At 43.7% G+C, this 24586-nt stretch overlaps 4 protein-coding genes and 1 pseudogene across 5 annotated transcripts; 2 read left to right on the forward strand and 3 right to left on the reverse strand.

Annotated features, from left to right (window-relative positions):
- Nucleotides 1–2778: 2778 nt before the first annotated feature.
- On the forward strand, nt 2779–6914 carry LOC147201801 (uncharacterized). The gene is made up of 3 exons (XM_086118903.1): nt 2779–2925; nt 4279–4750; nt 5300–6914. Exons 2-3 carry the CDS (start codon nt 4285–4287, stop codon nt 5782–5784), a joined length of 951 nt encoding a protein of 316 aa, XP_085975029.1. The 5' UTR covers nt 2779–2925; nt 4279–4284; the 3' UTR covers nt 5785–6914.
- A 705-nt stretch (nt 6915–7619) lies between these two features.
- On the reverse strand, nt 7620–19091 carry ergic3 (ERGIC and golgi 3). 2 transcript variants are annotated; one of them, XM_086117583.1, is made up of 14 exons: nt 18896–19091; nt 17356–17426; nt 16165–16252; nt 15864–15983; nt 15226–15322; nt 14970–15135; nt 14358–14415; nt 12352–12366; nt 11821–11852; nt 11417–11513; nt 9420–9484; nt 9202–9338; nt 9055–9110; nt 7620–8969 (listed from the first exon to the last, which is right to left on the reverse strand). In XM_086117583.1, exons 1-14 carry the CDS (start codon nt 18981–18983, stop codon nt 8890–8892), a joined length of 1170 nt encoding a protein of 389 aa, XP_085973709.1. In that variant the 5' UTR covers nt 18984–19091; the 3' UTR covers nt 7620–8889. The 2 variants fall into 2 exon arrangements, with proteins under 2 accessions (XP_085973709.1, XP_085973710.1); XM_086117584.1 differs by lacking the exon at nt 12352–12366 and having other exon boundaries at nt 18896–19090.
- Nucleotides 10188–11375, forward strand: romo1 (reactive oxygen species modulator 1). Its single transcript, XM_086117586.1, has 3 exons — nt 10188–10340; nt 10588–10724; nt 11161–11375. The coding sequence occupies exons 2-3, from the start codon at nt 10588–10590 to the stop codon at nt 11267–11269; spliced, it is 246 nt and encodes an 81-aa protein (XP_085973712.1). The 5' UTR covers nt 10188–10340; the 3' UTR covers nt 11270–11375.
- A 1009-nt stretch (nt 19092–20100) lies between the features above and the next one.
- On the reverse strand, nt 20101–22477 carry hesx1 (HESX homeobox 1). Its single transcript, XM_086117585.1, has 4 exons — nt 21422–22477; nt 20699–20829; nt 20514–20615; nt 20101–20375 (listed from the first exon to the last, which is right to left on the reverse strand). Exons 1-4 carry the CDS (start codon nt 21546–21548, stop codon nt 20229–20231), a joined length of 507 nt encoding a protein of 168 aa, XP_085973711.1. The 5' UTR covers nt 21549–22477; the 3' UTR covers nt 20101–20228.
- A 951-nt stretch (nt 22478–23428) lies between these two features.
- On the reverse strand, nt 23429–24345 carry LOC147201805 (B9 domain-containing protein 2 pseudogene; annotated as a pseudogene).
- Nucleotides 24346–24586: the final 241 nt, after the last annotated feature.

A 24586-nucleotide genomic window follows, 5' to 3' on the forward strand; every position in this document is an offset into this window, starting at 1 on the left:
GACCCAAAATGGAGCCCTGTGACCAACTGTGGGATTCCTAAACCTGTTCTCTTATCTTAAATAGCTTTCTGGGCAGGAGACGTCCAAGGAAAAAGGTTGGATTTGACATTTAAATGAAGAGACAAATACAATACAAGTTCAAGAACAGCAGGGGCTCTAAAATGGTGTTCTGTGGAACTCCTTAGCCACACGTAGGAAGGGGCAATAAGAAACCATATCGAATGTGTACATATTTTCGATTTAAAATTTCAAGTCTGTGTTGCAAAACAAAGGTGAAGATTTTCAATAAGTGTTTCGCGCCTCGATTAGGATTTTAAACAAAGGTTAAGATTGCAAATTAGGGTTTCGGGGTAGGATTTGAAAACATAACTTTTGTAAACAAATTAGGTTTTGAGCCATTTTAAGAGTTTCAAAGTGGGTTTCTAGCAGAGATTAGGTTTTCTGAATCACGGTTTTACGCAAGGTTCAGGTTTTAACAAGGAATAGGGTTTCGAGACAAGGTTAGGGGTTTTAAACAAACCTTTCAAATTGAGATTTCCAACCAGGGTTAAAGTATATAGTAAAAGGAGTGCATTTCAATCGTACTTTATATAGGTGTTAGGGTTTCAAGCGTTGGTAGGGTTTTAAATAAGGTTACGGGTTTCAAGTTAGGATTTGTAACCCAGGTTAAGGTTTTGAATAAGATTTTCAGAACTGGACAGGGGTCTAAATTGTGGTTTCAAGACAGTGTTGCAGTTTCAAGTGAGGGTTAGTGTTTCAAGACTGGACTGGGAAAGGTTTTAAACCAAGTGAGGGCTTTTACAAGTTACGATTTCAAGGGTTAGGGTTTCACATTACGGTTTCAACACAGCGTTATGAATTCAAATTGGTATTAAATAGGGTATGTAAACCAGGGTTAGTCTTGGATTGGGATTAAGAATTAAAGAGGAAATCAACCCCCAAATTTTCTTTACAATAGTATGTTCTATGCGCCTTTGCAAGTCTAAACACGGCATTCTGATTCGTATTGCGTTTGCAGACTATGAGTTAAGCAGCAAAATCCACCTGTTTTTAGCCATCTCAGGGGGTGGTCATTTTGTCATTTTCTGTTTAGTGAAAATGACATCACAGATGCTCAGGTCTCAGGTAAGGACCAATAATGGTTTAGCTGTTTTTTAAAAGATGAGCCATAATTGCTTGGACCAATCGCAGCACATCTGCTTTTTTTTAAGATGGTCTATGATTGGTTGTTACCTGAGCCCTGAGCAACCGTCGTATCATTTTCAATCGATAGCATGTTGCAAAATTGCCAGCCCCTGACATGGACAAAAAAAGGTTGATTTTACCGCTTTACTCATATAAGAATAAGAATAAGAAAACCTTTATTAGTCTCGCAATGGAGAAATTCCCAATTCACAGCAGCAAAGTTATGAAAGGAAGAAGTAGAACAACAAAATATAGGAGCTGCTGGAAAGGCAGCCACTCTCGCGGCGCCATTTTGAAGTCAAAATAACAAAAATTCAAGAGCAACTCAGTTTTCAACTGAAAGTCATATTCTTGTTTTTTTTGGGTAGACGTGGACACGGACTCCTTCTCAAGATGCGCTCACATTGACTTCCCAGGAATGTAGGAAGTCTGTCATTACGCTTTGGCAACAAGGAAACTCGTAATTTCACGGGGAAGGATGGGAAGACCGCGACCAGTCCGCTCTCGCTCTGTGTGTGTGTGTGTGTGTGGAGGGAGGGGGGGGGGGGGTATGGGCACGTGAGGGATGTGTAGTGTGTCTTCACTGCTGTCACCGACTACTACACTCTTATTTGTAATGCGGTCTTACGACTGACTCAATAGCACCCCCTAGACAGTTCCAAAAATTCAGCCCTCTGGAAGAGTTTAACAGACGAACAGAAAACTCAGTAGATGCCTCTATCATGACAAGATGCACCGAAAAGTCTCAAGGACCCAGATAGTATGTGAAATTGAATAGCAAGTTGTGCATTTCAGTTCAAAGCAGCCATTTGGGGGGAATTCAAAGTTGAATCAGGTACAGCAAACCTTTGCTGATAGGCCAATCAACATTTCCAAATATTTCTGTACAGAAAGTAACAAACGGCAATGGATAGCTGGCCTGCTTGACAGCTTTCACAGGTCTCAGGTCTAACAGGCCCTCTAAAATGCTTTTGGTATTAAAACGTGATCTCTTTTGAATAAAAAAAATCATAATGTTGTGAGAAAGAAGTGACATTCCGTAATATTTTCAATGTATATTTTTCGATGTTTATAACAAACGAATCCGTACCAAAACCGGTAAAGAATTCGACGAGTTGATCCATTTATTGGAGCCAAACACAGAGTAGCTCAATACAAGCGAATGGAAACGAAGGCCGGGACTCCCGGCTAATGATGGCGGCTAGGTTTTCATGTCCTCAACCGGACAAGGCTCCCTCTAGTGTTGTTTTTCTTTATGACAGCCGGCATCTCGACTCGATGCACGTGAGTCGGTATTCTCATTTTACCGCCATCCATTTCCTGGAATTCCAACCCATCCTACGTATCCCTGCGCCGTATTGGAGAAGCTAGACCCGACATGTGTGATAAATTACACACAAAAACCTTCGTTGCCGGTTTTCTCGCCTGAACTTAACAGAAAGGGCGATTTATGACGTCTCTGAATCAATACGTCGCGTGGACATTTACGCTTGGTGGCCTGTTCGATTATTTTGGCGCGGTTTTTGGTCGCGCAGGGATACCGGCGAGTCGCATTGATGAATTGGGACTGCGCCTCCCTCAGCCACGCCCACTCAGAGAAGTAGCCGGCTTGGAAGGACTTTCTAACCACGCCGCCTCATTCCCGATGTCTGCAAGTTGTCGTGTGCGATTCCTTTCCTTGGACTTTTACACGGACATTTTGTTGAACCTCCACACTCTCCGTCCGTTTGCAAGAGCCGGGTAAGAACTCATTTTTGTTTTTTGACAAGACCAGAATGTTTTCTTTTTCAAAACCTCATGAGAAAACGCTCATATTATAAATCAGATGGTACAGTGCTGAAAAGCCATTCCAGTGCCAGATGATTGTGGGTCATCTCTGTATGGATCGTGTGTTAGAGGATAGATCGGCGCGGAAGTGTTTAAGTTTTAAAAACGTAAATTTATTTTGTTTAACTCTCGGATCTGTGCGCAACCACCATTGGTAAACGCCTACAGTTCGAACAAGCTACTAAATTGCTCAACAATCACGTCACCCTTCGCTATATATGTGATATCGACGCTTGTGACATGCGTTAGACAGGAGACCGGTGTGTGTGTATGTTCGTTTAAAAAGACAAATTTTCTTTCAACGCTGACCTGTGTGAAGCACGCACAATTTTTCACCCCCATGGCATTTCAGCCATTGCTGAGGCGTGCGTAATCATCCAAAGGTACCACTCGCAAATGCTGCTAATTTGCACCAAAAACACGCGACGCCGTGCTAACTGTACGCCAACAATGTTGGCGTAATACGTTCGACAGTAGATCGGCGTCGTTGCATTGTGTTAAAAACGCAGTTTAAATCCTAAATAAATCGCATAGATTTGCTCCGTAAGGGTGTTCAACTCTGTGCAAAACCCTCATTAGGAAATACCCACATTTTAAGCAATCTGCTTCCTTGCACACGAACCCTATCATTCCCCGCCAATTGTTTGCCACTACTGTGTTCGTAATGTGTTTTAGACTACATCGGAGTCGGTGTATTTTTTTTTTCAAGACTTTATGGTGAAAAAAAAGCCACACGTCATGTTTCCACACTGCACAAGGGCGTTCTTTAACTGCGGGACATGTATGCCTACAGCACACAGTGTGGCTTTGTTGTTCATCGCAAGCATGCTACACATCCGAGCGCCATGTGATTGTGACATGCCCTACACGCCCTGCAGACAAGCCGAGTGGCTTGCTTGTCAATGGGTGCAAATGTTCTGTCTAGCTTGCGTGGTGTTTGCTTAGTAAAGTGTGAAATTACTTACCGCCAGACATGACATGGGGGTGGGGGGTGGGGGGGGGGGATTCAATATAGGTAACATGCACATAAAATGCTAATTTGTGGCCACGAGACACTACTCGACTCACTTCAGTACTTGGTGAAAAATAATTTTAAAAAAGTTTCAAGCTGTTTCCAGGTGTAGTTTACTGTTTTTGCAAGTGTCATTACACCTATTTTGTTTGCACTTTATATCAATGGCGATTAACTATTAAAATGTGTCCCACGTGATGTCTGGGGCTTGGTATGAAGTACCAGCTGAGACAAGTTGTTGTCACTCTCTGCAGGAGACCATGTATATTTTGGAAAGAGGTATGGAGTGCTTACCACAAGTCTTGTCCTACTTGGATGATGAGTTCTGCCCAACTTTGAAGGATCTCCATTCGCTGCCCGCGCCCCCCGTGAAGGCAGACTTCTCTAAAGGTGATCAGCTGAGCTTCGTCTCAGACATGCTCCTGGAGGACCACGACATGCAGCTCAACTGGAACTGCGCCCTCTTCCGCTCGGACGATGATGACGGCGGCGGGGGGCATCCCGATTCCCCCATTATGGAGAGCGGCGAGGATGGCCTGTGGCGATGCTTGCCGTCTGACAAAAGCCTGGAGGAAATGTTGTCGGACATGGACACGAGCATCTTTGAGGGGCTGGTCGGCTCCCCGCTGGACTGCCACAACCTGATGGAGAGCCAGGAGACGGGCGAGGCCACGTCTGACTACTGTTCCAATGGCGATGTGTCCGCGTACACGTCCAGCGACTCTGGTGAGACTAAATGTTTCTCTGCTCTTTCGAATCTGCACACACTCACATGCGCTTACTAGCACAAATAGCATAATTGTTTTTTTAAAAGCAATGGGCGGGGTCTGGGCTGGTGATTGAGTGCGTCCGTGTGTGTGTGTTTTAGCGCTCTGTTCCTAAGCTCCTAATGACTCATTTCCCAGCGCAGACCCCTGGGGCAATGCTGACTATTCACTACACAGGATGTGGTGACCTTGTTTGTTCAGTGGGTACTTGTTTGACTGATGGCTATTTATTTTGTTAAATTTAAAAAAAAAAAACCCTCAATATGTTTTTAAGTAAAATGTAATTTTAAAATTCAGAACATTTTGAAACAAATGTACTTCACGACTTCAGGAAAAAAAAAAAAAAGAAAATATTCCTGACATTAAGAAAATACATATTAGATCTCAATGTATATAATTCACAATTTTTACAACTTTATATATATAATTACAAGAGACAAGTTCTCATGAGAAAACACTTATTTCATGTGTATGTGCGATCAGAGTCTTACTTGTTGCTGTCCTGCAGAGGAAGAGATCGACGTGGTGACGGTGGGACGCTGCCCCTCCAGACAGCAGCAAGAAGAGGAGGAGCGACGGCTTTGTGCTCTCCAGCGCCGCCTCTACTTTGACATCCAGCTGCAGCACAATTACGCCGCACCCCCTCCGGCTTCCCCGCCGCCTCCCTCGTCCAACAGGCACTGCCGCCGCCATTACGAGCACCACTCGGCGGAAACGGAGGACGAGGAGGAGCGGCGTCGGACTCACAACGTGATGGAACGGCAGCGGCGCAACGAGCTCAAGAACTGTTTTGTGCGCCTTCGCGACAACGTACCCGAGTTGTCCCGCAACGATAAGGCCTCCAAGGCGGTGATCTTGAAGAAGGCCAGAGACTGCATCCACGGTCTGGAGAACAACAACTACCGGCTGCAGGCCAAGCGGGACAAACTGCGAGCCAAGCAGGAGGAGCTCAAAGCGCGACTGCGGCACCTGCGCTTGCCGGTTCGTTCCTGAAAAGAGACCTGGAGAGTTTTTACTTTGCCGTATGCCACGAGGACGGTTTACATGGACAAGAGACACGTTTGAATTCTTGTCGTTCAGGTCTTGAAATGTTGGCGAAACTTGAAACGTTTTCCGTTATAGCTACCCAACATCCAAGCTCGCAACATTCGGACGTTTCTTTTCCTGCCGTCCAAAGGTTACTCCTATTCCAAAATTGGTTTCCTCTTCCTCATCCAGAGGAAAAGTTCTCATTGCGAGAAGATTTCTAGTCCAGAAAGAGAGTTTCTCATCCGAAGAGAGAGAAGTGTTCACCGTCCCAGAAGAGGGAAAAGTCTCATCTCCATTGATGGAGAGGTTCCTTGTTCCAAGAGAGTTGAGTCCTAGTCCAGAGGGGAAGGTTCTTGTTGATTTCTAGTCCTGAGCAGGGATTCTGTCTCCCCATGGGAAAGAGAGGTTGCTTGACCCCCTCCCCCCCTCTCCGAAAAAAAAAGGGTTCTCATTGCAAGACTATTTCTTGGCCAGAGAGCGCGTTTCTCATCTCCAGAGAAAGTGAGAGAGAGATGTGTTCATTGTTTTTAAGACAGCCGAATATTAGTGCAGAGGGGAGGTTCTTGTCGAGATTTTGAAATAAGCAATTGATATTCAAGATCCAAAGACATTTCCAGATTATAACTACTTTGAAAGTAGGGTAGCATCTATTAAAGAAGTCTTGTGGCCATAGCAACCAGTGTTTTTTTTTTTTTTTTTGTAACTGTTTCAAGGCGTTCTGTTCTTTATCATTGACGTTTCGGGTTCAGGTGTGCTTCAAGCTCAAAGGTAGCCATAATGAATCTGATTCACACAGGGAGGCTCCCCCGTGGTGACCAAGTTGATGTTTTTACTGTTCAAATGGATTGTTTGTTCCCAAAGCAAATGTGAGGTGGCAATTATCGGAGGACCACAGACGGCTGTACTTTATTTAAAGAAGACATATCGTGCGGTCTTCCGCAGTTGAAAGCAGGTCCGTCGTGCGTTAACATACGAGTAGCATGCAGACAGCACAATTTACACCCAATTTTGTTCTTGTGTCCAGCCGTCATCCTCATGTCTTAATTTTCTTCATGTGTTCGTCTTCTTGAAATAAATGTTTTAGAAGATATTCAGTGAAGACTTTTTTTTTCCTCTTTTATTTGCCATTCCTACAATTGAGTCAGTGTTCGTCATACTCCAAATATGTGACCAGCCGATTTATCACGCGCAAGGGCGGATTAGAAATAAAGCCAAGAAAACACGCGCACACAACTGATAAATACTGTAATCACACTTCCAGTACGAAAGAATCCCTGGAGGAATCCGCAGACGTCAGAGCGACGAGAAGTTAACTCACCCAGCGTGCGTTGCCTGGAAAAAATGAAGCGTCAAAGACAACACCGCCATCTTGTGGTCGACAAAGGTCAAGTCAAGTCAACAGTATTTATAGAGCACTTTCAAACCAAGACCAGGAAACCAAGGTCACTGCAAAACAAAATTAATCCAATGTGTTTTAACTCAATAATTATCAATTTATTAAGCGCATTTAAGGCACAAAGTGAACTCGTTGTCCTTTACAATGATTTAAAAAATGTCAATCAGCAATATTATCCAATTATTTCTTCAAAATAAATATTTCTATGTAACGCATGGGTAGGAAATAATTAGCATTGGAGAGCCACATTTGGTGTAAAAGTCTATATGCGGCCTGTAATTTGGTGGCGATCAGGTCCGCTGGGATGCACTGGAGCTCATGCGCAAGCCTAAAATGGATAGGAGATTGTTAGTCGTCATTCAAAAGGTTCAATAGCATTCAAGCGAATGTGCACAGTGGAGGCTGGTGTCTTTCACATTTATTGTGTCATTTAAAAAACAGTTTTGAGGACAATCAAAATATAAATACATTTTACCCTCGCACACACATACAGTACATACGCCGTACCCCTGATTTGAATGTTAACGCGACTCCCACCGCCTGCACTGTTCACACTTGGGTTCTTGGAGGCCTTCACTGACTGAATGGACCACCAAACTCCAGATAACCCGCCGCAGGACTGTCTCAGATTCACTAAAATGAAGACAAATGTTGGGCAATGTTGACAACTACAAATGATAATCAGCAAGAACCCCTAAAAAAAAAGCAGCCCGTTGCCCAGATTATTAAACAATCAGAATTCATTGGCTCGCCTTGTTCTTTTCGTATGATTCAGACTCAACGTTTTTTTCCCCTTTCACGCTTGTGATACTTTTGTGGCCATCCAAAGGAAATCTATTCATGTGCAATTCCTACTTCTCAAGACCCAAACAGGTCCTTTTGAGATGTAGTAGTAAATATTGACAAGACCTAGTGATTAAAGTAACGGAAAAGAACTTGCAATGAATTGCAAAAACAAGACAGGACAAAAAGACAGATGACGCACACAGAATGTAAACAAAACAAAAAAATGGGGTCAAAGGACATAAAAAGGGCGCTAACCAAAGCAACTACGCAAAGTACTAAAAGAGGGGGTGCAGATGGACAAAAACAAGGGACCAAGTGAAAGAAGTTGAGTGAAGAAAAAAAAGGCCTACATATACAATGCAAACAAGGCACCGAGGCAAAGGGTGCCTCCAAAAAAAATGTAGGCACTTGCAATCAAGGGATCGATATAGCGGACACAACAAGGCAAACAAGTGAAGGACCAAAACAGACACAACCAAGGAGGAGACAAACAAGGAAGTTTGGCAAAGGACCAAAACAAGGGACCTAAGACACAAGGGTGTAAAGAAGGAGCGGAGCCATTGGCCATATTGTTGTTTCCAGGACAACCCACAGGTGGTATGGAGCGCCCGGCTGTGCTCATTTGACTGACAGTATGACCATCCCGGTGGGATTGGGCCAGCAGGGGGAGTCATTGCGCTCATAGGAAACCGACAAAAAAAGGGAGACGGGGACCTGGCTGATGTTCAATGTCCTTCTCTGCCTTTCCATCTGAACATCCGTCCATCTGGCTGACAGGACGACGCAAAGATGCTCGGTCCTCTGCCTGCCTCTCGTCCAGCCGTCCGTCCGTCCGTCCGTGTGTCGTACTCAGGGGGCCACACGGAGACCAGCGGGAGGCGCAGTGGTTAGGAGGCTTTGCCCAGTTCTATCTTCTTCTGAATAACGCGAGCCGAGTGGTAGATGAAAGAGTCGATGAGGCCGGCAACTGCGATAAGACGACATGGGGGAATAAAAAGAGACGGCTTGAGAATTCATCCCAACACATGCAAGCGCTGGAGTTTGAGACAGACCTGTGAAGACGCCCCCGATGATGGCGCACACTCCGGTCAGGAAGTGAGTGAAGGATCTGAAGGACAACAACATTTCACGTAGAAAGCAGTACTTGCATTCCGAGAACCAAAAAAAGGAAACATTTGCAGTTCGGGTGTGAGTCCTACCTGTGTTTCTCAGTGAATTTCACCATCATGGGTGAGAGCTCATATAATACAAAGACCCCGGGCAGGCCCTGGTCACCTATTAGGCCGTTGGCCACTTTTTCATGCCTGGTGACTGAGAACTGGTTGGTTTTTACAACCTGCCGACAAGTCCAAAAAAAGTGCTCGTCTGCCTTCCGGCTCAAGGTATTGGGACAGTATTCGAGTCACGTCGCACTCACCTCTCCATCGGTTTTCATGTAAATAGTTGGGACAATTTTGACAAAATACTGGTACATCATTGAGGCTGAGGGAAAGGAAATACAAAAAGACCACAAGAGAAACAAATTTACTTTCATCCTAAATTGATTCTGTATTACAGTAGTTCTCTAACTTTGTACACCAAGTACAAAAAAAAAACCCCACCAAAAAACATTCAAACACTCCAGGGACTATCAGGACCAAAATTAAAATTTCAGTCGTGTGAAAACGGCCAATTAATCTTGTAAACCAATGTGATATTAGGCAGTTTAAACAGTAATAGGGCAAAATAAATGACTGAACCTAAATGATGAAGTTTAACTTTATTATGCACAAAAGTAAAAAATTGTGCCAAAATAAAAGTTCACAAACATTGAAAGAACAACTCCAAACGTATTCAAAAGTAGGAAACGCACTAAAACGTTGTGTCCAACTGAATTGTGCTCACCAAAGGTAGTAGCCCTGCTAACCACACTTTAGATTCACCGCAGTAAGGTGTTAGGACACTCATGTGCTAATGACGTGAGAAAATTAGTTAGTGGTGGACACAACCTGGGGCCAGCGATAAAGGACAAGGGATCAAGACGGAAGTCATTAATTAGAGGAGACACACTAAAAATATCCTGAGACAAAGGGACACGAGCGAAAGACGTGATTAATTGGAGCCTATGACTGGAAGGTTGCACTACCGAAAAGCGCCACACAGTGCCGCTGTATTCTGTGTCCCTTCGACGCTTGTGGTGTCGTCATGTTGGCTCACTTCCTGTCTTATTTTATTCTTCTTCCCACATCCGGCTATGGAGGTCTGACAGAAAGACATTTAAACGCTGCGCTCAAGTACGCCTGAAATCGAAAATCCAGGAGAGTCTAAAGAAGCTAACTTTAGAAAGATCTGAATCAAGGTAACGAATATTTTCAGCCCTAAAAAAAAAAAAATAATCATGTCCCGTTTTCCTCACAAGGTGTCGTTATCCTGCTAATGCTACGCGTTAGCACGCAAATGCTATTACATTGGCACGCAAGCAGGGAGACAGGCGGGTCCATTTCAAGTATCGACGAGCAAGAAACTACCGTACAATCAACTGGCTGTCAAATAACTTTTTAAAAATGCGTTTCTAATGTGATCTATGTGTCGTCTTGCCGATCCAGATGCCCGTGGCTGTTGCACCCTATGGCCAGGGCCAGGCCCAGCCCAGCTGTTTCGACCGGGTCAAGATGGGATTTATGATGGGCTTCGCCGTGGGCATGGCCGCCGGGGCCATGTTCGGTACTTTCTCCTGTCTCAGGTACCCCCCCTCGCCCCCCAAAAAAAGCCTCAGAAGGACTGCCTCAAACACAATCGTAATTGACATTTCTATTCTCGTTGGCATAATTATGTTATGGCTTATTTATGTACAGTACAGCACTTTGTTTCAGCTGTGGTTATGTAGAGTGTTCAGTAAATGAAGTTGTTTTAGAAATATTGACGTACATAAATAGCACACGTCCTTAAGTACTTAAAATGTTTATGCATTTAGTTTTCCCATTCCTGCTGTTTTATCAGAGCACACTTCCTTCCTGCATTCCTCTCCTACTATCCTTCCCTTTTTCTGTATTTGCCAAACTGCACTCTTGTCTTTTGTGTGTCCCCCCCCCCCCCCAAGCTATGTATTGTCCAATCCTGACTGTTAGCGTACTAGAAATGACTAAATAAAAGAGTATTGTTTTTTCACTCATCTATAGAATTGGCATGAGAGGCCGGGAGCTGATGGGTGGAGTGGGCAAGACCATGATGCAGAGCGGTGGGACGTTTGGCACCTTCATGGCTATTGGGATGGGCATCCGCTGCTGAGGACGACGACAATCCTACGACATCTACGGGACTTTTGCAATGGCAGCCGCATCTTTCTGTCCGCTGGGCCATGTCATCGCTTCCATTAAAAACAAACTAAACATTGCAGAGTGCTATTTAGAGTTTTTCCCTTCTCACTGAACTGACCTTGTGGCGCCGTCACATGCGTGCCGTCCAGGGGGTTCACGATGCCGGGGTAATCCTCCCCAAATGACAGGTGTTTGATCAAATGGGTCATGTTGATCTAAATCACAGGGTATCCATTTTTAGCAATGAGAAAACCAATTCAAATATGTCACAAAGGACACAGTGTTCTGCAGCAGGTTCACAGTTTTTTTTTTTTTTTTTTTTGTACGACTATCCTCTGTTATTCACCCAAAAAAAATCCAGTTTATTAATTGTGGGCCAAGCTATAAATATCGCTTTGGTGCCATCTTGGGGCCAAAGAGCTTCATTGAGACCAGTGGCTCTTAAACTACATGTACCTCAGTTCAACAGGTATCAAAAGTGTTTGTGTGACCCCAAAAAATAAATCCCAATCAGTTACTTACGTTGTCCAAGCCAAAACTCTGCAAGTCGTGAACTGCAAAAGACCAAAACAAATCACATTTGAAAATGGCAGACTTTAGAAACTTTTTGTACAGTTCTACCTGCGTGTCAAATTTCAAGCCAATGGGACTTTGACTCTATAAAGTTGCAGTGAGGTGCTGATTAGAAGAATAGCACAGCACATGCAGTGGGGACGTGAGCTTTTCTTTTCTTGCAGTGGTACAGCCAGAGGGGGAAAAAATGGCAGAAGCAGAATAGGCCGCTACAATAACGCGTGTTGTATTGTATACAGGCACATAAGACATTTGTACTGCTGTTGCTATCAGACTGAAGACTTTTGTGTATGCTGTGAGTAACGGTTTTAGTTATACATTCCGTACTAAGAGCACCAAAGAGTCAAAGTGGTTTAAATGAGCGGTAAACTTCCAAGAAGGAAGAAAATAGACAGCATTAGTAGTACTTTAAAATAAACGACCATCTTGTGACGGAATGACAATTTTTTTTAAAAGTCTGTAAAGGGAAGATGGACTTACTTTCCACAGAGTGCACTGCAGAAAGAAGAGAGAAGAAACACCATATGATGATTTTTGGGCAGACAACACAACGTTAAGTCATGCGCTCGCCGGGGCTGCACCGCACTTAATGCACGCATGGGCGGCCGATTGTGATGAAAAGAACCAAGACATTTCCATAATGTTGACCCGAATCGATTTTGTTATGTGACCGTGCAGCCTCAGACACAAAAGATTTGAAAGGGAACATGGAAGGCGGATGTTAACTCGGTGCTTCTCGTCTCTCCACTGCAGAGCACAGAGATGTCGCAAACAAAATGCGTTAGCGTGTTCGGTGCATTAAAATAAAAACACAAAGGCACTTTACTCAACTCAAAGAACTTCGAGAATACTCAGAATAAAATGCTTGCTTTTTCTCACTTTGGTGCACAAATGGAATGAGATGACGGGGAGGGAAAGCCTTTCAAATGTGAGCCAAGAGGTTTTTGTTAACTGAAGGAGGAAAGTGTTTGCAGTTCATTTATCCTCCTGACTACCAGGAAAAAAAAAATGTTGTCCAATCACATTTATTTTGAAATTCCCCAATCTATGTGAAGTAATTGGAGTACTCCAAAAGAAATTTTTGAAATTCCACTACAGAGGACATTTTTAAACACTTGAATACTAGGCTCAAATACACTTAAAACAACTCAAACAACACTTTAACGTGTTCATAAGAGTCTTATAAATAAAATGCCAACCGCATTTCAAGACAAAATGTGTTTGATAAAAAATATTACTTTTCCTCTTCCCTTAAAAAGTGCTTGCACTGAGGGAAGCCATTTTCTTCTATTGAGAAGTCAAAGTAACAAAGCCCCACCCCCTACAAATTTGGCATCATTGGAAAGCATTGAATGTCCTCTTTAGAGCACAAACGGAGTTAATGCGATTGGATATACTGGGTGGGAGATATTTTGGTGCACAAATGTCCTCTACAGAGGACAAATTTGAACTACTGGTAGTCAGGAGGTTAACATAAATTCACCTATATTCCCCGCAATTTTGCTGCTGTAGACTGCAAATTTCCCCAGTGTGGGAAAACGTTATAAGATAAGATAAGAAAACCTTTATTAGTCTCACAATGGAGAAATTCCCAATTCACAGCAGCTTATACGTCATTTTCTTTTTGCGGAGCCTGTCCCTCGGACATTTTTGTGCTCTTCTCGTGGCGTCAAACCCCCAGCTAATAGCAAAGTCGTGGAAAATGAAGGATTGCTGAAGCAAAATGTCTCACTGTCGGGAAGGAGCTAAATTTACTTTGTGTGGTGAGAAGTTACTGAGTGTTCGAGTTCATTTCTTTTTTTAAAGGGTTTGTGCTCATTTACGTATGAATGAACGGGATATGCAGTGGCCTCGTGCTTACCACATCTGCCCCACGTTTCTAAGATTCCTTTTCAATGTGCATCTGGTTGTTGTCCGAATGCCTCCACTCACATTCCCAGAACACGCATGTCAGCTTGAGTGACGACTCGAAAGTGTCCACAGGTGCGGAGGTGAGTGTGAATGTTTTTTGGGGGGGGGGGGTTTTTGTCTATATGCGCCCTGTGATTGGCTGGCGAGCGCTCCGGGGTGTACCCCGCCTCGAGCGCAATGATGTCAGCTAGGTTAGACTCCATTTTGAACGCTATACGAAATGGATGGATAGATGAAAGCTGCAGTATGGTATGTGGTAGGGCTTGGAGAGGGGATGCATAAAAGGTAAAAGTTTCTGAACGGATGTGAGCTGAGGCGAACAAAATTTTTTTTTTGGGAGGTGGGGGTGCATTTTATCTTCTCTGACACAGAAAGCCTGTCAAATTGCCAAAGAATTTATCTTTGTTCATCTATCTATTCCAGCGACGCCTATTGGCAGGCGAAGAATTCAAATCTGCTCCCCTTGATGTCAGAAGGCACAACAATACTAGCCGCTTCCATTCAATGTTCAGAAACCTTTGAGGGGTCATTAGGGAGGGGGGAGAGGGAGCAGAGAAGGCGAACCGCTGTCTTACCGTGCACGTGCGACTGCTGAAAACTTTTTCCTGGAGCAAAGTGGAAGTTTCCCGCTACCTGAAAGTCAAAGTTTAGCAGCGAGTGAATCGAAATGAGCATCGTCGAAGGTCCCGCCACAAACAAAACTGTGCGAGGATTCTTCTCATGTAGGGGGAATCAGTTTGCATTACATAAGGTAAGTATCCACTGTCGTAAGTTTTGGAGGTTGGTGCAAAAGAAAGCAAGTGAGTGGATACATGGGGGCAGATCGGTGCTTGGATAAATAAGGATTGTAAAGAGGTAAGTCACAAGGTTGATAAGTACTAGTGGGAAAGTAGGCGCGCAAGAACGTAGGCAGGGAGGTAAATGCATTTGGTAGGTAGTATCTGTAAGTAAGCAGGCAGATATGAGCATAAATAAGGAAATCGGTACGGAACTGAATGGGTGGCGAGGTAAGTACGTTACGAAGACTGTTGACAGTACCTAATGAAACCCGAGCACTCTTATTTTTGCATTGAATCTCATTTGAGTGTGCATGTGTACCTGAAGGAGTGTGTGTGTGTGTGTGTGTGTGTGTGTGTGTGCGCGCGCGCGCGCCACAGCAGAAATTGCGGCGATAACCATGCCGTTACCTTGTTGACCTCCAGAACTCCGTACACTTGGCAGCCTTCGTTTTTCTGCTCCTGCATCTTCTGCGTGAAGCCTTCTCGCTTGCACTGCTCGATGGTGTCGGCGCTCTTGAAGGCCCAGCCTCGACGCCGGTATGCCTCGCGCACATCGTCGCAGGTATTGCAGCATCTGCGTGCAATCCACCATGTTTTTTTTTTTTTACATGAAGGTGAGCGTGGAAGGTGCCGAAATGCCGGCGTTACGTTAAATCTTCCTTACTTGAGTTCTTCTGTCTCCGCACCGTAGCAGCTCTCGCACCGATTTGGGTCTAGCGTGGTGGGGTCAAAGGCTTGTCCGTCATCAGCTTTCCCGAGTTCTGCAAAGAAATCATCACCAAGTCACCAACTTCACCGTTACCACCAAAATAAATAAAATAAAAGGAAATTTAAAAAAAGCTATTGTGTTGTATTTGGCAAGATATTTGCACATTCAGAGTATTTTGCAGCTTTTATATCTTCAATTTTTTAGGAAATTAATAAAACGTTTCACATACAGTACATTTGACAATAAAGTTTATCCAATCCAATCCAATCTGATACCAGATCAGTTGAAAAATCAGGTGATCGACCCCGATTTCCGATCATGTGATTGGGACATCCCTAGGGTTGCTCTACCCCTTCCAGTAACATCTATTTCCAATACTCGCATGCACATTTTCTTTATCTTCACCAAAAATGGCGAATGTTACTGCAGCTTATTAATGAGTTGTGACAGTCTTGTTCACGCATATACATATGCATTTAAACCAAAGATTTCCACTAGATAGATTAACAAAAAAGGCACGATAGTGGCAGCGCTACTGTATGTTTTTGTACTATTTCCGATGTTGGTTCGGCACATGGCGGAGAGCATCTTACCGTGTTTCTCCGCCTCTTGCGTGACAGCTTGGAGGTCTTTGTCCAGTCGCTGCTTGAAGAGGTTGTGCTCCACATCCAGCTGCTGCTCGCCGGCCACGTCCATGGCGTCGATGCTGAGATCTGACAGGAAGTGGGGAACTTTGTGTCATCGCTGAGCACGGTGGATACATAAATACGCTCACCAAAAGTCGCGGTTATTGGATGTGTGGGTGAAGTATCGGGATCAATCTAAAATGCAGAAGTCAAATCACGTTGGCTCGTAGAGGCTAAAGTGGAATTTAGATCCCGGCGAGTTACTCACAGGCACAGGGCATGTGAGGGAAGACCACGTCGATGTTGATGTTCAGCTTGTCTCCTCGGGACGTGTCCACGTATAGTTCAGGATGCACCTGCGGGGAAACGGAAACGCGCAGGCGTCCGTAATGGTGCGGCCCCTTGACTGATTAATACGCCATCCGTTTCCACCTTTCCTCATTCGGGTTTGGGTTAGCCGGAGTCGAGGTGGGGTACCGCCTGGAGCGATCACAGTGCTTGACACGTATGCTCAGTGTTTCCCCCAATATTGTTGAGCCAGGGCATGCAGTGTCAACACGTTAGTTCCACACTCAACACAATATTGATTTTTCCTTGGCTTTTGCCTAACAAAACAAGGTTTATTAAGATAAGAAAACCTTTATTAGTCTCGCAATGGAGAAATTCCCATTAGAAGCAGTAAATGCTATGCACATATTTTATTTAATACATTAGCTAAAATATTTTTGGAATGAGGCTGTAACTTAAAATGCAGGGGCAAAAAAAACCCCAAAACACTGCACTTACTTTCAAATTCTGACAATTAAGCCGTATAAGGCTACTACTTTTGTCTAGCTTCACCACTGTTTTAGCATTTAAATTGACTTCTTTTTACACGTGTATGACAATTAAGAATTACATCATGAGAGATATTAAAATAAAACCGTGACATGTTTGAGGTCCTACTAAGAGCACATTTGACAAAGTTGTATTCAATTTAATTTAATTTAACTTTGCACTAATCATATTGTTGCTCCTTTTCCTTGCAAAAGAGTCAGTTAAATGTTAAAATGTCCCTTGAAAGCACTTTGGGCACGCTATGCTATATAAGTACTTCATTTATTCTTGGAAACATTGCCGACACAGTTGATTAACAAAAAAAAAAAAAGTTTAGGGCGACACTGTGAAACATGAAACTGATTCTTTCAATTTCCATTATTTCCCGTGGAATTTTTTTTTCAAGCTTTCAACTTAACAGGTTTCACTGTACGTGCAATCAATCAATAAATAATTGAAACTACCGGTAATTGGAGGTGTCAACATGTACTTGTAGCTGAATATGATCGAGTCAAACCGGTCTTTAAAAAAGGAATCCTGAGCGTGTTCAATTGCAACTTGTTCTCCCACTGCTCTGAGTACGTCAATCTAACCACGACTCTGTTCATATTTCTAAATGTTACATGAAGATGCGCACACACACCTCTTTAGTGAGATAATACTGCAGCTCAGAAATGAAGAGGATTAACATGATGATGCCGCTGATGATTGTCACTGTGGAGAGAGAAACAGAATCTAATTCAAGAAAGTCTACTTTTAAATCTGCGTTCAATGTCAAGAAAGCGCACGTCACATTATAGTTACAGGGGACGTGGGTTTTTGTTTTTTTACATTGAAATGCACATTTGCTGGTCAACTTATTGACAGAGAACAGCAAGTAAGTGGGAAAACACTGGCTTTAAAAGGCACTCACTCCTTTTCACACTGCCATTTAAAACCCCATTCCAGTGAAGTTGGGAGTCCAAAGATTTGCAAATCGTGTTACACTCTATATTTAATTTAATCCACTAGAAATGTGGACTTGCCAGACCACTGTTCCACTTTGCATCAGTCCATCTTAGATGAGCTTGAGGCCCAGAGAAGCATGTGCCGTGTATTGGTGTTAATGAATGGCTTTTGCTCTGCATAGTCGAGTTTTAAGTTGCACGTACATACAGTAGGTAGAGCCAAACTATATTTTCTGACGTTGGTTTTCTGAAATGTTCCTGAGCTCATGAGATGATATTCTTTGCACATGAATGTTGGGTTTTTGATGCAGTGCCGCCTGACAGATGAAAGGTCACGGGCCTTCAATGTTTGATGAGCGTTCGTCAACTATCTTGTTTTTGTTTTATTGTTTTTTAACCACCTGTCCGAGCTTTTTCGGAACGTGTTGCCATCTAAATTTCTTTGAATATGATTTGCAAATCACTGTATTCTGTTTTTATTTTTGTTTAAGACAACATCCCAACTTAATAGGAATTGGGTTTGTACCTTTCACACAGAACTGTATAACGCTGATACAAAAAACTGAGAGAAGCACTCTATTTAATCCCCTGTCACACGGTTATCACTAATCTTTCACACAGAACTGTAAAAAGATTGGCGCTACCCATGTCCACATTGGCATTTCGGGACCATTCACACAAAACAGACATCTTTAATAGGCAGAGGCCCCTGTCACAATGTCGACAGAACAGATTTAGAGCGACATGAGGAAAAAAAACAGCTTTGACACCGTTTGACAGTAGTGCCTTTCAAACAAAGCAGAAAAGAATGCCATGAGGAAAAAGACGGCTTCAATCGGCAGTTGACATTTCAGTATCTTTCATGTAGAACAGACTGACAAGTCGGGGAAAAGCCACAAAGCCCGGGATTTCATAGGAGCGTGCGGTACCATTCACACCGAACATAAGAAAGAGCTGTGGAAAACACAGACTGATATATCAGCAGCCCCTTTCACACGTCTGCGTCGGTAACTTTCGCACAAGGTGAGCACACGCCTGGAACGTGGTCCTTCTATTTTGACCGCTGCTGTGTATGCGTTTCGACACGCAGGTTGACGTTGAAAACAATAACTTATAACAAGTTTTCATTTGCGCTACATTCAGGGGTTAAACGTAATTGGCTAGCCTTGTTGTTAGCCGAGCCAGCTAGCGGCGCCGACCGACTGCTTCTCTGTCCGACAGGCCGAAGCCTCTCACCGGTCGCGCCGCCCCACGTCTTCACCCGGAAATCCTCCAGAGTTTTGGGGTAAGCGTCAAACTGTTTGAGCTTGTTGAGCGTGTCCATTTTCCGCAGCGGTCGCCACACGCCACCGATACCGACACAATCGCTGGAATCCGAACACACACATCAAGTCTTGGGGCTTTCACTTCCGGGATTGAAGGCGGGATCTGTGTGCGTAGACCAATCAGCGAAGGACGCGTTAACCGTCAACACGCCTCCGAAACGTTTGGCTGCAGTGCAGGGTCTGCCGGGATTTAAATGACTGGATTTAAATATGCAAGTATGAATTAAAAATATTTATCAGAATTTTTAAATTCGTATGAAATTTGAAAACATGAAAACAATAATCCAACATTTGTGAAAAGATAAAAAATAAATCGAGGAGAAACACGTAAAATGAGCAAAATTAATCAAAAGATCCAATCATGTGGACATTATTGAGTACAACTTTTCATAAACATACGTTTTGTAAAAAGAGCACTTCATAGCTCAACTCATGTCAAGTCAAAGTATTGTTAAGACAATTCTACCCAGACCCCCGTTAATTTCAACCTCAACAAATTAATTTCAGCGAGTGCTGAAATGGACAGCACGTTGGTTGACTGGTTAGCTCAGTGCAGAGGTCGTTTTCTCTCCGTGCCCATGTGGGTTTTCTCCAGGTGCTTCGGTTTCCTCCCAAATTCCAAAAACATTCACGCCAGGTTGACAGAACACAGTCAATTGTTCCAGAAGTGTGATTTTGTGCGCGATTTGTTGTTTGTCTATGTGTGCCCTGCAACTGTCTGGCAACCAGTTCAGGGTGCACTCCACTTAGTGCCCGAAGACAACTATGATAGGCTGCAGCATGCCCATGACCCCACTGAGGAGAAGCAGTTCAGATAATGGATGGATCGGTGTGGTGAAATTTGAACGAATCCATTTAACTCGGTAAATTCAGCTATTTTTAATGATTATTTTCTCTGACTACGCAAAAATTATGAATCCATTTATGCCAAAGCATCATGATGCCAATTGTTTTGCTTTCACACTTTCGACTTTTAAAAATATGTATTGGATTGTATTGATCTTTATACATTACTGCTTTCTTTAAATTCAGTTTGGTATAGCTCTGGAAGCAGAATCACAATATTCACATATGTACATACACGAATCCAGTGCAGAGAAATATACCCCCAAATGATCAGATGTAAACATTTTAATCATGCTCATCACACAACAGTTAGAAAAGGCTACATTTATGTATTGTTACTAATTGGGAGCTATATGGTGGTTTGTATGTGGATGGATGGATGGATGGATGGAAAAATGTTATTCCTCAATCTCGGCATGCAGGTCATCCCTCCCGAGCTGACCAACAACTTTCATCCCAAGATGAGCCGCGGTGGACTGAACCAATCTCAGTCGGCTTTCCCTGAGGGCTCGTCTTAGTTTGGCCCGTCGGTTCTGAAACCAAATCTCCAATATAAAAGAACAAAAATAAGGGGGATTTTTGAAGATTGTGTGTGTGTGTGTGTGTGTGTGTGTGTGCGTGTGTGTGTGCGTGTGTGTGTGTGTGTGTGTGCGTGTGAGTGTGTGTGTGTGTGTGGTCCAAACCTGTATGCGGTCCTCATCCAGTTCCAAGCTCCTGGCCAAATGTTCCCTCAGTTGGATGCCTGGATAACAGTTGACCTGAAACACCGCTTCCAGAACATTCACCTACCACCCCACCCCCAAACAGAAACATGATTAAGACAATCCATGATCAATACTCCTAGGTTACTTATGGATTCATTGATTACTTGGCTGTCGGTGAAGGCAGTTCGAGGTCGGCGTCCGACGTACCAGCTTAACGTCGAACTCTGAAGGCTGAAGCGGGAAGGATGGTGCTCATGTTGTTGATGGCAAGCATTGTTCTCATCTGATTCCACCTCTGCAAGAAAACAATCCCCCCCCCCCCAACCCCACGTTCACCCCATCAGCCACAAGGACCCAAGCACACAGATAGACAAAAGGTAAAAGAGGAGTAGATGATGACTAAAAAGAAGAATTACATTTGGCCAAGTCATTAAATTTTTTTTGTAGGTTATAGATAGACTGAGCATTTGTTTTACATGGCCCAGCACCTCTGATAGTGAAAGCCGTGGCCGGATTACAATCACATGGCAACACGTAAAGGCTGAAATCTGATTGGACAAAAAAAATGTAACATCCACACATACACTGGAAGCAAGAGAAATCCTACTCGATGAACAGTGTACGGGAATAAATTCACAACATTTATTTTGTGAAATGAAACACTTTGTCCCCCCCGCCCCAATTTTGCTGCTGTAGACAGCAAATTTCCCCAGTGTGGGACAAATAAAGGTTATCTTATCTTATAAAATTGAACAATTTCTCACCATTGTTGCTGTTAGAGTAGTATATCTGAATGCCGTGTTGCTAAAGTAATAACGCACTTTGCAGGGTTCTGTGTGAAGTATTCCAGGTTTCCTGGAGATCAGCGTGAAAGAAGCTTGACCCACCTGCTGTCTGGTCCCAAGGTCGGTGGAGTTTCATGCATCCTCCTGCTCGTTTGCCTTCCAAACCTAAAATATGCTCGATGGAAAACACCGACAGGTTTTCTGTGACAGGAACCACAGCTGAGGCCATGACAATACAGTTGATTCTTAGTAAGACTCGTCAGGCTATTTCCCCAATGCTATTCTGACTTCATTGTAAATTAAGAAAAAAATGTACACAATGTTCTCCAAATAACAAACTCCTGGTGTCGTGAGGATGAGGAATGTGTGAGGAAGCCCTGTTGACATGCCTCACGTTTAAATGGAAAGGGAAGGATTCAATGACATTGGCTACCAATGAGAATGAAGACGTGTTGGTTTCCATGTGAATGAGATTTCCTGAGGTTCTGGCTAATCTGGTGAGTGTGTGCGTGTGTGATTGAAAAGACAACATTTTCCAATTCTTAGTGGGCTTAGTTCAACAAATTCATGTGGTGACTCCACAGGGGGGGCATCTGATCCGCTTTTGTTCCCTTTTTACGCGATGAGAGTTGAGAGTAGCAGAACTAACAGTCCCTGTATTTCACAATTTTTTTGAGCTACTGCGCATGATTGATTTTCATTTTGAAAAATCTCACAGCACATCACCGACACCGACGAAACATTATACTCATTATTGACATGTACAATAACGTTCTACATTTCAATTCAAAGTGACAGGCTAGTCAAGCTAGCAAAGCTAATGTAGCAGTCTACCTAATTTAATGATTGTCTCTTCTTGGCAAACAGCACAAACACACAACACCAGTCACAGGAGGTCCAAATCAAAGTCCTTTGTCCACAAAAATTGATCACTACCGGCACGTACGGTAAAACGCCTCCTTTCGATTATTTCTGACGAGCTAACGTAGCAGTCTACGTTACTTTGTATTCCTTCTTGTCAGACAGCACAAACATGCACCACAGATCCAAGTCAAAGTCCTTCACCCACAAAAGGTTGCTCAATACCAACTCCAAGAGTCCCATTAAGCCAATGGGAAGTAAACAAAAACGGGGGTGGGGGGGATTTACAAAATAAAACAGTAGGAGCGTTAATTACAGCTTTTCATAAGCAACACTCCTGCACAATTAAAAGCAGCTAATCAATTCAGTGTTAATGATGGCCAATACGAACGATCCAGTGGAACGCGCTAATGCAATTAGGCTAATCTGCACCATGTTGTCATGCTGATGAAGCCCTGCAGCATGTGAATGCAGTGTGAAGCAGTGGGGAGGAAAATCTTTTCAGGGGAAGATTTATTCCTAATGAAGGCCCGCAGCAGATTCAAACCACCAAGCAGGCTTGTTTATTTAATCCCCATCGCCAGTGATAGGAATGAAAGCCGAGATGAATGAGCAGAGGAGCAGGGAAGTCCCATCGGGTGACTTTTGATGAATTTTGGAACAAAAATACTGTTAATTGCAACACTGGAATGTATATTAAGCATTTAGAGTTTACAAGAAAGGTTTCAAAACAGGTTAAGAGTTCAGATGAGGGGTTTCTAACCAGAGTTTGGGTCTAAAACTGGAATTAAGGTTTATAGACTTGGTCAAGATTTCAAAATATCGTTTCTAACCAGAATCCATGTTTCAAGTTAGGGTTTCTTGTCGGGTTTCAACTTAACAGTTACAGGTTAGTGTTTGAAAATTTGGCTTCCAGCCAGTGAGATCAGGTTTTAAGGATTTCGAGGCATGTATCAAATCAGGTTTTTAAGTCAAGGTTTCTAGACTGGGTTCAAGTTCCAAGGTCAACGTTAGAGTTAAAGTCCAGGCAAGGTTTTGTCAGTCCGTTGACCCTAAATGTAGAAGTGAAACCATTCATGCATTTTTATTTCCTTCCTTAATTACATACAGTTGGGAAAAAAGTGTACTGTATACGAGACCTCCTTTTGATCCAACCTGTATTTTAGCCCTTGGGGGCGATTGCTTGTGAAAACGTGCATATATTTCCTTTTTATTTTATTGAACAGTATATGGGAAGGCCCAAAGGAGTAGCAGCCAACTTCATGTATTTTAATTTAATCACAAAATAAGTAACACACTTTTGAGTCGAAATACAAAAATGTAGAAGCGTGGATCCCCGATCAATTTAGTCCAAGCTCCTTTTCTTGCTAACTATCCACTCCATATTTGTCAAAGTTTCTCAAAATGACGGCAAGTTCCAACTGCACGGTCCCCATGGCCTCGGTGTGCAGCCTGTATCGATCCGCCCCGCTGTAGATGATGTCCGGGCTGCGGAGTTGCGGCCCACCGCCGACGAACATTTGCGACAGCTGCTCACGCCACGAGCCGAGCGGCCTCCAGGTGGCACAGCTGATTCGGTGGTGCCCGGGGCTGGAGGGGACGTGACAATAGCCGTAGCCGAGCAGCTGGCATCGGCCGAACGAGTCCTGGTGCCACACCTGGAGATAAAGCTTGGGCCAGCCTTGGAGCCCCTTGGTGGCGTAATGGACATCGATGGGGTGGCTCCAGTACGCCGTGTCTCCAGTCTGGGGGTTGTCCACCTGAGTCTGGCCCTGCTTGGAGCCCGAGAGGAGACGCCACGCTCCTCCAGTGTGGAGTCCCCACTTGCAAAATAGGCTGTTGTGGGGGAAACCAGTGGCCCCGACGAGCTGGCCGATAATATGAAGCTCCGCCATTTGACGAATAAGACTGAAAGGCGCTTGTACCGATTAGCTTAGCATCACAATTTACGTCTCCACGGAAACTAAATATTCGCAGCCCTTACTTTTTTCTGACAGGCGATTATTGCAACACCAATACTGAGCTCAAGCGCACAAAAAAACAACAATGAAAGTACCACATCACGTCGATATAAATTGACATTTCGTGGTTACAGCTGAGAAATTTGCAGGAGACTCGTGCAGAGAAATGATAGCTTGCCTATAAGGAATGAAACGGGACAAAATACAGACTTCTTCAATCTCTTCTTCGGCCCAATGTTAAATCCGTATGAACTGCAGCGCCACGTCTAGCTGGGAGTGTGCAACGGCATATTCAGCACCTCGGACCATCTTTATTTTCTTTCATTTTAAATACTGTACATTTATGTACACCCTGTCTGTCTATCTTTTTGTTTTACTGACAGACTCCGTGAAGGGTTTTGTGTATTTTTACTCTGTGTTGTGTGTGTATATTAACTTTGTGGGG

This window comes from Hippocampus guttulatus, chromosome 8 (assembly GCF_054856545.1).
Source record: "Hippocampus guttulatus isolate MCC_2025c chromosome 8, RoL_Hgut_1.0, whole genome shotgun sequence".
NCBI classification, from domain to species: Eukaryota; Metazoa; Chordata; class Actinopteri; order Syngnathiformes; family Syngnathidae; genus Hippocampus; species Hippocampus guttulatus.

Coding starts and splice junctions, on each gene's coding strand:
- romo1 (XM_086117586.1), top strand. CDS start 10,588: ATGCCCGTGGCTGTTGCACCCTATGGCCAGGGCCAGGCCCAGCCCAGC. Junction 10,725..11,160: donor GGTACTTTCTCCTGTCTCAG/GTACCCCCCCTC, acceptor ACTCATCTATAG/AATTGGCATGAGAGGCCGGG.
- hesx1 (XM_086117585.1), bottom strand. CDS start 21,548: ATGGCCTCAGCTGTGGTTCCTGTCACAGAAAACCTGTCGGTGTTTTCC. Junction 20,830..21,421: donor ACCTTGGGACCAGACAGCAG/GTGGGTCAAGCT, acceptor GTTTTCTTGCAG/AGGTGGAATCAGATGAGAAC. Junction 20,616..20,698: donor CTGCCTTCACCGACAGCCAA/GTAATCAATGAA, acceptor GTGGGGTGGTAG/GTGAATGTTCTGGAAGCGGT.
- LOC147201801 (XM_086118903.1), top strand. CDS start 4,285: ATGTATATTTTGGAAAGAGGTATGGAGTGCTTACCACAAGTCTTGTCC. Junction 4,751..5,299: donor GTACACGTCCAGCGACTCTG/GTGAGACTAAAT, acceptor GCTGTCCTGCAG/AGGAAGAGATCGACGTGGTG.
- ergic3 (XM_086117583.1), bottom strand. CDS start 18,983: ATGGACACGCTCAACAAGCTCAAACAGTTTGACGCTTACCCCAAAACT. Junction 11,514..11,820: donor AGAGTTTTGGCTTGGACAAC/GTAAGTAACTGA, acceptor CCTGTGATTTAG/ATCAACATGACCCATTTGAT. Junction 8,970..9,054: donor CATCGGGGGCGTCTTCACAG/GTCTGTCTCAAA, acceptor GTCTTATCGCAG/TTGCCGGCCTCATCGACTCT.